Source organism: Sceloporus occidentalis, unplaced genomic scaffold (genome assembly GCF_023333645.1).
Source record: "Sceloporus occidentalis isolate IW3139 unplaced genomic scaffold, rSceOcc1.0.p SCAF_18, whole genome shotgun sequence".
NCBI lineage: Eukaryota > Metazoa > Chordata > Lepidosauria > Squamata > Phrynosomatidae > Sceloporus > Sceloporus occidentalis.
In genome coordinates, this window is record NW_028316998.1 from 14,119,150 (window position 1) to 14,134,762 (window position 15,613).

The 15,613-nt window shown below is 38.5% G+C and overlaps 1 protein-coding gene across 1 annotated transcript in view; it reads right to left on the reverse strand.

Annotated features, from left to right (window-relative positions):
- The window catches only part of LOC149302684 (uncharacterized), a 58,051-nt gene that overhangs the window by 15,402 nt on the left and 27,036 nt on the right, over window positions 1-15,613 (reverse strand). Inside the window, exons 4-7 of the mRNA XM_089482309.1 lie at window positions 11,181-11,399; window positions 8,985-9,237; window positions 8,298-8,461; window positions 7,167-7,326 (exon numbers count right to left, since the gene is read on the reverse strand). Of these exons, the coding sequence (XP_089338435.1) occupies window positions 7,167-7,326; window positions 8,298-8,461; window positions 8,985-9,237; window positions 11,181-11,399 (796 nt within the window). The remainder of the gene's footprint in view (window positions 1-7,166; window positions 7,327-8,297; window positions 8,462-8,984; window positions 9,238-11,180; window positions 11,400-15,613) is intronic.

Sequence of the window (15,613 nt, forward strand, 5' to 3'; positions counted from 1 at the left end):
CCAGTCTGCAAATAAAATAAACTCCCCGAGCCTCATTCCCACCCCTGTGCCTGATCTGGTCCCCAGTTCCCATCATTAACTCCCTCCCACCCTCCTGTCTGCAAATTAAAAACTCCCTCCCACCTTCGGTCTGATCTGATCCCCAGTCTCTCTCTGTCTCTCATCCTATCATTAACTTCCCCAGTTCCTTCAATAACCCCCTCCCACTCTTCTGTCTGCAGGTTAAATAAACTCCCTCCCACCCTTTTGTCTGATCCGGTTTCCATGATTGACTTAACTGATTAATGGATTAATTGAAAAAATTATTGGCCAACTAATAGATTATAAAATTATTGTTAGTTGCAGACCTAGTATATTTGGGTAATATAGCATGTGTCGGAAAGAGGTAGGGGTTATCATGGTACCCCTTTAGTTAAACTAAGGTACTAGGGACCAAAGTTTCTTTTTTTAAATTATTTATTTTTAATATTTATGTATTGCAGGGAAAAATTGGTGACTACATGCAAATTCTTATTTAACTCGCCTGAAACTCACAAAATTTAAAGCTGCAAGAACTCACATGCCCTCACAAACAACTTGTATTTTAATATGCAAAGGGTTTTGTGAGTGTTAGCATGCAACCCTCAGTCAAATCTGGTCAGTTGATTAAACCTTAACTTCATTGGCTACTTGACTTTTTAGTGAATAGCACCCTACTTTTCTAAGTCCAAACAAATGCCCATAAACCTTTTAGAAGAAAAAAGTAAGAACATCACTTTTCCTTTTGAAGCACATCTGAATAAAAAAAAAATAAAAAAATATATATATTTATTATTATTATTTAAAAATGTAAATACTATGGAGGTTACATATATACCAGAATGTTATGATTCTACTAATTGGCTGCTATGATAACAAGACCTCTAGTCAAATTTTACACCAGAATCACCTTTTAAACACAGTCCTCAACCATTTTTGGAATAACATAGCAAAACCCTATTATGTGAAACCAATATTTGTCTTTAAGAAGGAGTAAACAAATATGTTTAATATGTTTACTGCCAGCAGTAAACACATATGAATAACATGTGTAAAGCATAATAGTATGATATCAATATAGCTTGACTCTACTATTTAATACCTTTTAATGTAAGATACTGTGCTTCCTAAGAACACATAGCAGCTAGTTCCAAAATGCTTAGATCAACATCAAAGACATTATTGTTTGCAGTGACTAGGTGTTAGTGAATTTTCCATCTGATTAATTTATGCCTTCCTCTTTTTGTAGCTTTTTCTGCAGAACAGGTAGTGATATTGTTAGAATGAGTCAATGACCATGGGTGTCAACATAAATTAGTGGTCCCATTAAGAACGACAGCAACCCCCTCATTTCTGTCCTTCTTTGGATCAATTGAATAAAGGGGAATGAGAACCAGGAGTTAGTGACTGGCACTATACGGTGTCTACTGATCTCCCGGAGGGAATTTTGTCCCAGTTGTATTTTAATGGGAGGCCACAGAAAACTCATGCAATAACTCTGCCTCATTACTTCCCTTGAACCCTCCCAGAGGCCAGCTGTCATTAGCTGGAGGACAGAAAAATACAACATTAATGTGACATCCCATGTCGAACTCAGAAGCTTTATTATGCTGCTTATAATGGGGTTATGCCGGGAGAAAAGGCAGCACAAGTAAAAAAACTAAACATTAACATAATTACTATATTATAGCAATTCTAAGCAGGACATATTGAATTAGATGATCTTCCTGTTTACATGACTATAAAACATGGTATGTATGAAAGCACTGGGAGATGCATAGTTGTCTTCCATTATATATCTTTGTACTGCTTAAGTGTTTGGATTGAATTTACCAGTGTCATTTCAAACCTGCTCCACACCATTATGCAAACACAATTACTAGAATCACATGTGGAAGAGTAATTCATGATTCAGTAAGATTGGTTGTGACTGCTGATCTGGTATATTTCAGCATGATGACTGAGTGACAGGGGAAGGTGAAAATACTTTAATTGGGTAAGCCTGTATAATATCTGGCCTCCGGATAAAAGACTTCCGCTTCCTGCACTCACAGAGTCCCAGCAATAAAACTGTGAACGTACTATAGCCAAAGTGAATTGTTACTATCATGTTTTACAGCAGTTTCCTCGCAGTCCTGGAGGTATAAAGTTCAGAAAATGAAATCCGAGGTTACAGAAACATCATAGTATACATTTCAACATAACATCCACACTCCAAGAATGCATTAGCATGAATGACTAACCTTCTATAAAAAAAGGCAGACCAGTGAATTTTCAAGTTAGATAGAAAGTATTAAGTCAGACATGAGCTTTCATAGCGTAAGCACGTAAAGAGAGATGAGGTTATAGTGAAGAGATCATTTCAGAAAGCCATTTGTAATAATATATATATAGATTGTGTGCCGGAAAAGCAAGTATTACCGCAACATGACTGCCAATTTCTGCTCCTTCAATAAATCAACAGTGATGGTCTAGGAAATACATTTTTGTCACCTGCAAACTTTACACCTGCATGACCTATTTTATGCGATTTTGATTTGCCAAAAGTGTCTTAAGTTTTTCCAGTCATGTTTGATAACAAGCTTCCTAAATCTAAACCATTTTGGGTTCAAAGCTGCACGACTTAAAAGTAAGGGAAGTATTACAGCCCATGTAATCTAAAAGCCTTCCTGTCATGCATTTATTCGTCTCGTTGTGCGCACATATGGAAAAACTTACAGGGAAAATTCTGTAAACTCTAAAATAAAAATAAAATAAAATGGCATGTGTCAACCAAAACCAGAAAAACCAGAACATGAAATCTGAAGTGAATTGTTAGATATGAACATGTCGTTTTGTAAAGCGATAATGATTGTCTTCATTTGGAAGAGATTAAAAGTTGGTTAAAAAGTTACAGTGTTCAATGTTTGTTATATTGAAGCAGGCAAACCACAACAAATATAATACAGTGGTATACTATTGCTATTATTCTCAGTTGTGCACTAATGTTAATTTAAATGGAAAAAGATATAACGTTTGCTTCTTATAACTTATTATGTCTGTAGAAGGTATAAAAAGCCAGATGTTAAATGTGCGTCTTTTTAATTTGTAATACATATATACAATACCATGCAATACATAGTTTGAGAGCAAGTATTACCCACATTTATATTGATTTTGAAACTGGGCTAGGGGTATAACTAGAAACCACAGAGCCCTGGTGCAAAAAGTGCCCAGGGCCCTCCAAATTCGACATCTGGTCTGTGCCATTATTGCCCCTTACCCCCACCCTTGCAACATACACTCTGGCACACATATGTAAACACACTTTACACAAACGTACTCATACGTTCTCAAACACACGTACACATTAATTCTAACATATACTCCATCTCAACCCACTTACACATACAAGCTCACACACAGCCACCTACACATACATGCTCATACAATGACACATCCATCCTCACACACACAATTACAAATACATACTCACATCCACACACAATTACACATCCATGCATAGGCACACACCATTACACATCCATGCTCAAACACACACCATTACACATTCATGCTCATACACACAATTACACATCCATGCTCACACATACACATAGTTACGCATCCATGCTCACACACACAATTACACATCCATGCTCACACATACACATAGTTACGCATCCATGCTCACACACACAATTACACATCCATGCTCACACATACACATAGTTACGCATCATTGCTCACACACACACCATTACACATCCATGCTCACAAACATAATTACACGTCCATGCTCACACATTCACATAGTTACACATCCATGCTAATACACAATTACACATCCAGGCTCACACACACACAGTTACAAATACATACTCACATCCACACACAATTACACATCCATGCATAGGCACACAATTACACATCCATGCTCACACACACAATTACACATCCATGCTCATACACACAATTACACATCCATGCTCACACATAGTTACACATCCATGCTCACACACACAATTACATGTCCATGCTCACACATTCACACATTCACATAGTTACACATCCATGCTAATACACAATTATGCTTCCAGGCACACACACTTACCACATCCATATTTACAAACACTTACAACGTCGATGCTCACACACACAATTACATGTCCATGCTCATACATACACATAGTTACACATCCAAGCTAACATGCAATTACACATTCAGGCTCACACACACAATTACATATATATGCACACACACAATTACACATCCTTGCTCACACACAATTACACATCCTTGCTCACACATATACAATTTCACCACGGGGTCATGTGACCCCAATACATTCCTATCTCCCTGTACCAGTTCAAAGTAGTTTACAAAGGGCCTTTCTGAACAATTTTGAAATGCATTTAGAAATTAATTTTGTCTTGATCACCACCAGCATAACCACTTTAGAATCTGTGTAAAAATCTCTGTCTCTATTCACTAAATGGCAAGTACGTGTGCATCTGCAAAAAAATCAACTTGCATACACTTACCTGCAGTAATTGAATGGACCTCACAGACATCAATGTGTGGGGTCCATTCTAATCTATGGATAATGCAATGCAGTTTCCAAACACTGGCCCACAGGAATATATATATATACATACTCATGTGAAACCAGCAGTCATTTTTCAATCTGATATCATTTGGGAAAGATGGGTTAATCTGGTTTGCATTATTCTTTTGGCCGTCTTTTTTTACAAAAACTTTTAATTTGTTTATGGCCATGTTTCTTTGGGACAATAATGAGGACTGATGCCTTCACTGACCATTGCTGGATGAGTCCTGAAAGGTTAAGTTATTGACCCCCCCCTTTTCACCCTCTCATTCAAGGTGGAGAGTTTTTTTTACTGTCCACCATTGTAGTACCCAAGGGGTGCTTGGATGGACCTCATCCCCTTATTCCACTGGTGAGTTGAAAAGTGAGTAGAGGTTTGCCCTGTGTCAATTCAGTTTGTTATGTAACTCTTTGTAATGAGTATACTTGTATTGGACTTGCCATTTAAATACCACTGGCATAACTACAGGGGTGCGACCTCTTCTTCCTGTCTCCTCGTACCAGTTCAAAGTTGTTTAGAAGCACCCCTCTGACCTGGACTGCACAGATCCGATTTTGAACTGGCACGGGGAGACAGGAACGTATCGGGTCATGTATCGTCACGTGTCCTTGCGGTGAAACCGAGGCTGACCGCACGGTGTGCGTGCATGAGAGCATGGACATGTACTTGTGTCTACGTGTGAGCATGGACGTGTACTTGTGTCTACATGTGAGCATGGATGTGTACTTGTGTCTGTGTGTGAGCATGGATGTGTACTTGTGTCTGTGTGTGAGCATGGATGTATAATTGTGGATGTATAGGTTGTGTAATTTGTGTGTTTACATATGCTGTATGCTGGAAGGGGGGCAAGGGGTAAAGAAAGCACAGACCAGTTGTGTGGGGGCAATGATGGCACAGACTAGCTGTTGAAGCTGGGGGCCACAGGGCATTTTTTGCACCAGGGCCCCGTGGTTTATAGTTATGACCTGATTAATACATGATTGACATTTTCCTTCATGTTGGATAGTTTTCTCCTGCTCTCACATATGCTGGTAAGGATTGCAGAAATGTTTATAGTCACATTGTTGCAATTTTTAGATTTTTTTCAATACTTCATAATTGTGTGTTTTATTTTTATTATAAGTGTCACACTGCTTTATATAGTAGATGTAAAATAAGCAACCTTTGTAATGTTCAAAGGGAATCTGCAGCACGCGGACAAAATCTGTTTTAACAAAATAAGTGTCAGTGAACAAATTAATTAGAGATTCAAAAGAAGCAAAACCCCTTGCTTTTCATTAGTGGACAAATCTGTAACATTTCACTGATGACAGATTTACAAGAATGAACTGTTACAGACTAGACTACCCTAGGTTTTCAAATGTTTGCCTGTGGATACAAATTATCTAGATGGGAAAAGAAAAGCTATTTTACTGAACAAACTCTAATGCAGCATTTGAAGACTTCTGTAGTGAAAACATCTTGAGGGCAATCAAGTGCCATTACTATTTAACACATGTCAGTGTACCTCCTGATGAACCACTGATAAAATTACTTTGCTCTGTGTATTTCACTATACAAAGGCAGCCCATGCTTATCTACTCTAACACTTAAGAAATACCTAGCTTCCTTGACAGTTTAACTGTAAAACGTTTTAAATGTTGTTAATTAAATCAGTGTATTTTGATAAATAATGAGTGTTTCATGAATAAATTCAGATCGTTACAGTGTATAATCCATATGTAACATATCTATGACTGTATTAGGGAATGTTGACCATTGTTACTGTTTATAATTGTGTGCAACTCTGGTCCAAGTGAAAAAGCTACAGGGCCACTGGATGTGTGTCTAGATGCATTGCTGTGTGTGTATGACAATATTTTTTAAGCACCTGTTGAAGATATCATGTGATCAATCCCTGTATCTCAGCTTGGCTAAATCTGGCCCTCGAAATTCAGGAAATAGAGATCTGTGCCTAAGTTAGCACTGACTGCTCTTCTTATTGCTCAATCTACTTTCCTCTTTCTCCATGGAAGGGGAGCGGTGTTCAGACTTCCCAACCCCACACAATAACCTAATATCCAATTATAAAAGTAACATATAAATGTAATAACATATAAATGTTTTTGCAGTTACATGTCTGCTTTTAATTCAATTTTTGGAAGATATTTGAGTGTAATTGGTTCATCTTGACCACATATTAAATATTCTAATATTCTCGAGTATATATATATATATATATATATATATACACTACTCCTGCTGGGAATCTCCTATGCCCTTCCTTAACATGCTCTATTTGTGCTGTATCTCACACAGGTCTTCACATTTTGTAAGGCCAACATGCCCTTAAACCTTGGATCACAGGGGGTGGGCAGTATGTACTCTGGTATAAGTCCTCTGTCACATCTCTAAATGTGGACTATTTAGGTGCTTAAAACAGGTCTGCTACATTTCCAGAAATAATGTGTACATACATATATTTTGAATATTACTAATTTAACAAAATCTATTATTGTGCACTATAAATGTATACTGATTATACCACTGAATATAGTCTTTAATTGTGGATGCCCTACCTTCCTTCTCTCTCCATTGATTCCTCTCCACTGTTCAGCCTTCTGTACGATCTGGCTCAACTCTTGATTTGAAATTTCCAGATCACATGGAACATAAAATAGCTCTTCATTGCAGCTAATGCGTTGGAACACATCTAATATCCAGCTTTCTTTATGAAGTCTGAAAATAACATGTACATTTGCATATGTCAATTCAAAAAAACAAAAACTAAAATAACATTCAACAAGTTGAAAATGAATAGTTTCTGATTTTGTTTCAAGGGTTATTCTAATTTTGTAATTTTGTGAATGAAGCTATTAATTATTTTTTAACACTTTATATGCCCAATATGTATCAAAAGCATTGATTAACTTATGATATTTAATTTGATTTTAGATGCATGACAAGGTATGTTTCTGGTCAAATGCATCTTTTTTTCAGTAGTGCACATTCGGGCATACTTACCTCTGTCCAGTGCTGGCTCATGCAAGGTTTCCAAGGTTTCTGAGACCAATGCATGCATTTGCTCCTATTGATTGTAATAGGAGCTCTTCCCTGTCAGTGACTGACAGCTTCAAGCAGCAAATAAAAGCACCAAATGCAGACATTCCACTGCAACCCTGGAGCTGCATCATTTTCTCCAGGTGATTTTGTTTGCAGGTGAATTAGAAATAATAATGTACATACAACATGTATTTGTCAGGGGCCCGGGTACCAGGTCAGGTGGTAGTCCATGTGCAGGGGCAGGATCAGTCTTGTGACTGTGCTCAAAACAGACAGATGTTGCTGTCTTTTGTGGCATCTGTAAACACTAGCTTTGGGGCAGCAAGGGGTCTGTAGACAGGGCCTGCACCACCTATAGGCAAAGGAGGCGCCCGCCTAGGGCGCCTACTTGGAGGGGGCGCCGGCAGCCGTGCAGGCTGCAGCCGCGAACCGCTGGCCGCGGCTCGCGGTCACTATGGGGAGGAGTGGGAGCAAATCAGCCAGTTAGGAGGACCTTATGGGAGCGCTGTTATCAATATTATTATCCATCCGTATTATCATAAATACATCGATCTTTCAGTGGTGTGCACTTTTCACTCCATTTTTTAGGTAAAGACTTATATATACCTAAACCCCTGTGCTGCCTTCTCCACGCAACATACTCTTACCTGAGAAGATAGAGGTAAAGTACAGAAAATGAAATGATGAATATCATTATGTAGACCAACATAGTGATGAATATACCAGGCGTTCCTGATTGTTCGGTTCGGTAAAAAATCCAGTAAAGCTTAGCTGCATCACCAATAGGTTTTTCTGCACTATAAGAAAGTCTCTAAAAAAGAGGGCAAAATGCAAAATAAAAAATACACTTACTATACTGTACACACATAATCATACTTGTATTTAATACCCAAACACATACTTAAAAATACAAATGAGATTAGCACTATGTTGAAATATTTTATTATAAAATCTTATTTTGTAAATTGTAAATAACTTACACTTATGGCAGCTGTCTCCAAGTAATGAATAAAATAAGATTGTAAGCTTATGTTTCAAAAGTGTTTGTGGGAGATATTATGAATTCAATTTATATTTCTTGCCGCTCAAAATCTCTTCTAGACAGATTAATACCAACTAGGGAATCATTTTATTTCCAATTTGGTTTGATGGACATTTAGATGTTGCTAGCTAAAATGCAGTAAGAGGCTTTATGGGTAAGGCAGACTGAAATAAGTAATGCATGTTTTTGCTTGGGTGAGTTACTACATGCAATTTTTACGCTACACTGTAAAAAACAAGGTGTGCTTATTTATATGATTTTTTCATTGTCCGGGCTACACATAGTGACTTACCCCCAGAAATGCATCCATTAGGAGTACTGCCAAGGGATCTAACATTGTCCAGAGCCCACATGCTATAATAGATTTTGACAAAATAGTTGGGAATGAATTAAATAGCATTTGACAGCTCCATCTTAGAAGAATCAATATGAGCATTGATATATTCAGAGAAATTGGTCCAATCACCACCACACCTAGTTCCTCTTTGATGTGCATTAATGAACTCTGGTAGTTTAGTTCAACAGTATGAGGATAAAACGTAAATCTATGAATCAAACAAAAAGATATTTTAAATCATTTTAAGTAACACATCACACACATATGAGCTTGTTGGACCTTTCAAAACCTTGGCCTTTAATGTAGAGTTGTTAACCACCCCCCACCCCCCCACACAAAAAAGAAAAAAAAACTATGACAGCCTCCACTTTTCTGGGAAGGCTTTCCATGAGATATTTGGAGTGTGTCTGTGAGAATTTGTTCAGTCAAAAAAGCATTTGTGAAGTCAGACCTTGATGTTGGATGAGAAGGCCTGGCTTGCAAAAGGTTTTGTGGACCTTTTTTGTGCACAAGGTAACAGATTTGCTGGAACGGGAAAATGTCTTTCCCAAACTAGTGCCACAAAGTTGGAAGCATACAATTGTCTTTGCATACTATAGCCTAGCCTTGCATACTAGCATACTTGCATTGTAGCCTGACTTTTCATTCTGTAGCCTAGCCCAAACCTTAAAAAATAGCCCAAGACCATTATCCCTCCTAGGTAGGTAGGTAGCGCTTTCCTGGCATCTGCCAAACCCAGATTTGTCCATCAGACTTTAAGACAATGAAATGTGATTCATTAGTCCAGAGAACATGTTTTCACTGCTCCAGATTCCAGTGGCAGTGTGTTTTAGCACACCTGGAATTTTGCATAGTGATCGTTGGCTTGTGTGCAACTGCTCAGCCATAGAAACCCATCTCATGAACTCCTGACATGCAGTGCTTGTGCTGATGTTGCTTCAAGAGGCAATTTGGGACTCTGTAGTAAGTGATGCTACAGGGGACAGGCATTTTTTATGCGTTGTGCACTTCAGCACTCTGAAGCCCTGCACTGTAAGCGTGGGTGGTCTACCACTTCATGGCCGAACTGTTGATACTCCTAGACACTTCCACTTCACAATAATAGCACTTACAGTGGTCTAGACAGATCTAGCAGGGCAGAAATTTCACAAACTGACTAGTGGTATCCTATGTTTATGCCATGTTTAAAGTGACTAAGCTCTTCAGTATGACCCATTCTACTGCCATTGTTTGTCTATGGAGATGACTGCCTGTTTGCTTGGGGAGTTATACACCTGTTCGCAATGGGTATGGCTAAACTTCTAAACTCAGTAATATGAGGGATGTGCAAATACAGTAGGATTAAAGTTGTGCTTTTGTATATTAAAACAAATGCTTTGAAAATCAAAACAGAAATAACAATTATTTTTTTTTCATGATTTATTTTAGATTTTCTGTTTGTTTTCAGATATTTTTTTTTTATTTAATTAGTTTGTATGATATTGATAATAACTGTAATAAAGTGCAGGGCGAACACATTTTTAGTTTATCAGTGTATCTCAGCAATGTTAAATAAAAAATGAAATATTGTAAATTAAAATTAGATATAAAATTATCTTTTTTAATATCTTGAATGAAATCACTTAACCACATTTGTTTTTGTAGTTAAATGAAACATATATATCATTGATAGAATTACCATTTTCATTCTGAATTTCTTCACATTATGTAATGCATTCTGTGGCATTTTTATGTTAGAGAAAATATGCTGTCAAAAAAAAAAATCAAATATTGTGAATTTTGTCATGTAGTTCTTAAGCCTTTAAACGTGTAAAAAGCCATTTTTGCCCTAAGGCTGTACCACTGACAAATGAGACCTTTTGAATGATTCTTCCAGCACTGAATACATTGTTGGTTCATATATACAAACTTGAAATTTCTTCTAACTTTCTGTATTGAAAACATTTTCTTTTTTCACTAAATTAGCCTTGTGATTTACAGCAGCATTATAATAATATAACAGAGGTAGACGTTTCCTATCCTATTTCGAGCATATTTTGTTGTTAATTGTTTTGTTCTACTTTAAAGTTACTGTGCTCCAGCAAGGTACAAATAAGTGAGCTTTCAACAGATTGTAAAGAAGGTAAATGTAATTAAACAAACAACACTTACTTTACGACAGGAATGGAAATAGCTTGGAGGAAAAGCCACTGGCTACAATAATGCAGATAAAGCCGCAGAAACCACATCAAAGTCATCATTAGTATAATAGACCAAAAGTCACGTGATCTCCACTGTCCTATTTCCATCTCGGAAAATACTGCCCATATTGCAAGTTTGGTGTGTTTTACAATCCTTTGATACATGTGCATTCCGTTTAATGTTTTGCTGCTTAAATTAAAAGAAAAAAGGAAGAAAAAATGATATTAACCACAAAATATATCAAACCTGGACTAGCCATGTATAAAGTAAACAAACTTCATTTTTTAGTGCAAATGTTTGCCTTTTAGATGTTTTACCTCTTAACAAAACATTTTGTTATACTTCATTAGCAGTGTAGCTCCAGTGGCCACTGTCCTAGGCATCCCCAACACCACCACCAAAACATAAAAGAGCCTGCCAACCTTCCTATCCCATTCTGAGACATTTGCTTCCTTTGTTACATTGTCTCTATTGTTTTCTATGTGACAATGTACCATGCTCGCAGTGAGAAAGATATGTAACAATAAGTAGAGAATGAAAAGTGACATACTTTCTATCATATCTGCATTTTTCTAGGTAGACTATTATTAGTCCATGCCTTACATAGGCTATTTTTCTAAATTGCACCCACTCTTATCCCCCTAAACAAGGATGATTACACCCCTCTGAGCTTTTTACCCCCTGCCCTGCCATGCAGAATGTGGGGGAAAGGGGGGGGGGGGTCTGGTGTCAGTTAGTAGGGTATTCTCTTGTTGGGACTTATTTTAGTGAATAAACAACCTTTTTCATTTATTCCAGAAACATGGCTTTTATGAACCAATCTGATTATCCTTAAGGAGAAAGAAAATATTTACTTTCTCACAGGTAGAAGCAGTACGAAAGAACCAAAGATCATTTTTATATATTGTTGAAAATGTGATCTTTCACACGAACCTTAATAAAATAGTTATACTCATAAATTGTTCCAATACCTTTAGTTGGTGCTCTCTCTTTAGCATCCCAAACAAACTGCCCCTACTGCTCTACTACTGTCACCTTTCTTTACATTAACTAGTAACCTCTCTGAGTCTCTCCTCCTTTCTTTTCCTGCCATTTACCACATAATTGCTAGAAAATGCCAACTAAGTTCTTTAATGCACTGTACATTTAGAATTAAGAAACTGTACTTAAATATGATTGCACTGCAGGCAATTAATCTTCTAAAATGTCAGTTATTATGAAGGCAGCAACGTGTATTTGTTATAACATTTAAGTAGACAAAAAAGCAGCAATATGTCTCGTCGACTTTATTCCAATGAGTGTGAATTTTACAACAAAAACAGGACTACATATTTTTTGACATTATAAGGGCAACATAAATCATGTAAATATACAACAAACATAATCTGCACTCATTCATTATGGAAAATCTTCTCTCTTTGTATAATTAGTGAACTTTGCATTTTATTTGTCTTATCAACATGAGCTTTAAAACTTTAAATTTTTTAGAGATGTGCTAGCCATGAGCATGTTGAGCTAAGGAACCATGACTATTATTCAGCTATGTCTGAACGTCTTTAGATGAAATCTTCTTCTACAATAGTTTTCCAGAGGCTAGAGGTGTTGATTTTAGAGAATTTTTCTTGTGAATTAAAAAAAAGGTAATTTATGGATGGTGGAAAGTAGAACTAGACAAAAAATAAGAGTTTCCTCCTTTTTGCTGTAACTTTTGTGCAAACTTTGGTGTCTCGAAGGGGTGCAGAAACATATGCCTCTTTGTACAAAATGTGACTAAATATACACCCAAATGAGTTTGTATTTTTTTTTCAGGTTCTACACCAATTATGTATATGGGTTCCTGGGGTAGAGCAATTTGAGAGCAGACCGATCACAGCTGCGATCTAGAGCTTTCAAGAAGACTTGGAGGTGCTACAACACGCTGTCTAGGGATGTCAACGTGGAGCGGAGTCAGCATGGTGAAAAGCAGGAGACACTTACCAGAGGCCTTTCTGGCACCTTCCAGCGGGTCCAGCAGGAAAAGAAGTCGGCCTGTTCCATGACCTTCTCAGGCCCAGAAGCAGAGGATCTCTCAGTAGAGGCCCAGGCAAGTCGAAGTGGCAACAGGTGATTGCCAGCATTCTGCTAGTTAGTACCCAGGGTGGTGGGGGGTAGGATGGTTTCTCCCTCTCCACTAGGGTAGCGAGGGGTTAGAGGGGCAGCTGGGCATTTGACAGCCACTCCAGGGGTTTAGGTGACAGAGAACATGATCTTTGTCCTAATATAATGATATTGACAGGGATCTTTGTTCAGTCTCCTACCGCTCTTTTTCATAGGGCAGTGGATTTGGTGGGGAATGCAAGCCCTGGGCACTCATGGCAAAGGTAGATATTGAATTTGAGTTTCACTCGCTTCCAATAGGGATTGCCTTCAACTGTTGGGTTCAATGAGGTGTTTAATAAGGACGTGTGCCTCCTGATAGAGTGCTCCTATGTCTTATCTCATGTACCTACTTTGAGAAGTTTAGTTCCTTCTGGGACTGGGTGGTAAGACATGTTGTAAATTGATGGTAAATCAGCTCAACAGCTTCTTGTTCCTGGGGTATGAAGATACGGGGCAGAGCTTGCAACTGTTGCACACCAGCTGGCGGTAGAAAGAATGAGGTCCCTAGTATCTGCCTTAGTTTTTTGGGGTTTGGGGAACGATTAGGAGGATGGGGTTTGCTGCTTACCCATGGACAAGTTGGAGACCCTAAGGGCAGGAGTAGCCAAGGTTTGTTCACTAGGAAGGTTACTCTGAGGCAGCTCCAGTCGCTTTTGGGATGACTTAATTTTACCTGCAGGATAATCCTGGTGGGGTGGGTCTTTTCTAACTCTCTGTCAAGGGTCCACAGCAGTGGTGCGGGCAGCGCATCACTGGGTTCGGGTGGCGAGGGCAATGTTACCAGGTTTAAACCAGGTTTAATGAGAATGTGTTTTTTCAGACGGCTGCTTCTCCTTGTACATGGATGTAGGTTCGGGGCCTACATTGGGACCGATAGTGCATGGCCAGGTGGCCTGAGGGGAAGCATTCTAGCCTTCTCTTCAAGAATCTGGCTTCCGCCCTTTGTGGTGGCTCTTACGTTGTGCGGATGGCGGATGCAGAATGGCAAGGTGGTCTTCTTTACTGTTAAACATGTCTGTGTTACTTTAATGTGATTGCTTATGCTCTCTCTCGCTATCAGCAGGAGGCGCCCTTGATGTGAAATATCGGGAAGGCATGCTTGTGAGATGGGTGACGTATTCTCTAGCTCCAGGTAAGCGGACAGTGTACGACAGGGTTTGGCAGGAATGGGATCCGTTGGTGAGCTGGGTGGGCACTGTGGTAGGTAAAGGGGACCATTTGAATGTATTGTTGTGGTTTGTGATGGTTTTGACTTTAAGTGGGGTACTCTCAATCGTGGGTGGATAAGTGTATGGCGAGGCTAAGTTTTCTTTTTAAGTTGCAGAGCTAGGGGGTCAGACTAAACATTTTCAAGTGATGCAGGGTATCAAGAAGACAAAGATTGAGTGCATCTCTCTGATCTTGGTTTGGACTTTTTTAATGTGGCTGTTGCTTAGGGTATTGAAAATGCCGTGTTTTATCTGGATGGGGAACCCATCCAATTTAAAGTCAAGGGGTGGGCTCTTGGCAGAAGCTTGCCAGGTATCTGGGAGTTAATGCTGTGGTGAGAGCATTAGGTAAACTCAGTGGGAGGTTTCTAGCAGTGGAGCTTGGAACCTCGGGTTTGGGCATGGAGGTGTGTCCTCCCAGAGTTGGTGTGCTATGGTACCTACATAGCTTGGCAAGCTTGAGTGTTTTTCAGTGAATGCTATTTGTTTATGTTATTTATTGGTGTTTAGTTTTTTGCAATGGTATACACTAGTATCAGCTCAACTGAATCCTGCTTAGCCTCCTCGTGTCTCCTTCTCATGCACAAATTGAATAATTCAATCTTTGAATTAAGCCTCAAGCATAGCATAATGTATCAATACATTGCTCTGGTGGGAATGGTGGATGTTGTGCAGAAGATCTGTGCAAATGATACTCAATGGTCTTCCTTCCACCTTAGTCAGACACAAGGACCAGTGAGTTCTTTAGAATGGCTATGACCTGAGAAGCTGCACCTCCTGCCCTGCCTTACAAGCAGCCCTGAAAACTGTAGGCTTGAAAGGCTAGTGACTAAAACCATACATACCAATAAGATATGACATACTTTTTATAACCCATTCTTTGTTCATTCTTACTGACCAAGTGAGTAATAGGTGGTGATTTCTAGGCTTGTGATGTCATCATGCAGGTTTTTGCTTTTATCCTCAGTCACAGGATGTTTTAGAGATCTTGAACCATGATTATTTTTTGTGAGATGAAAAGAATAAATATTGATTTTCCACATCTTGTGACTTTAA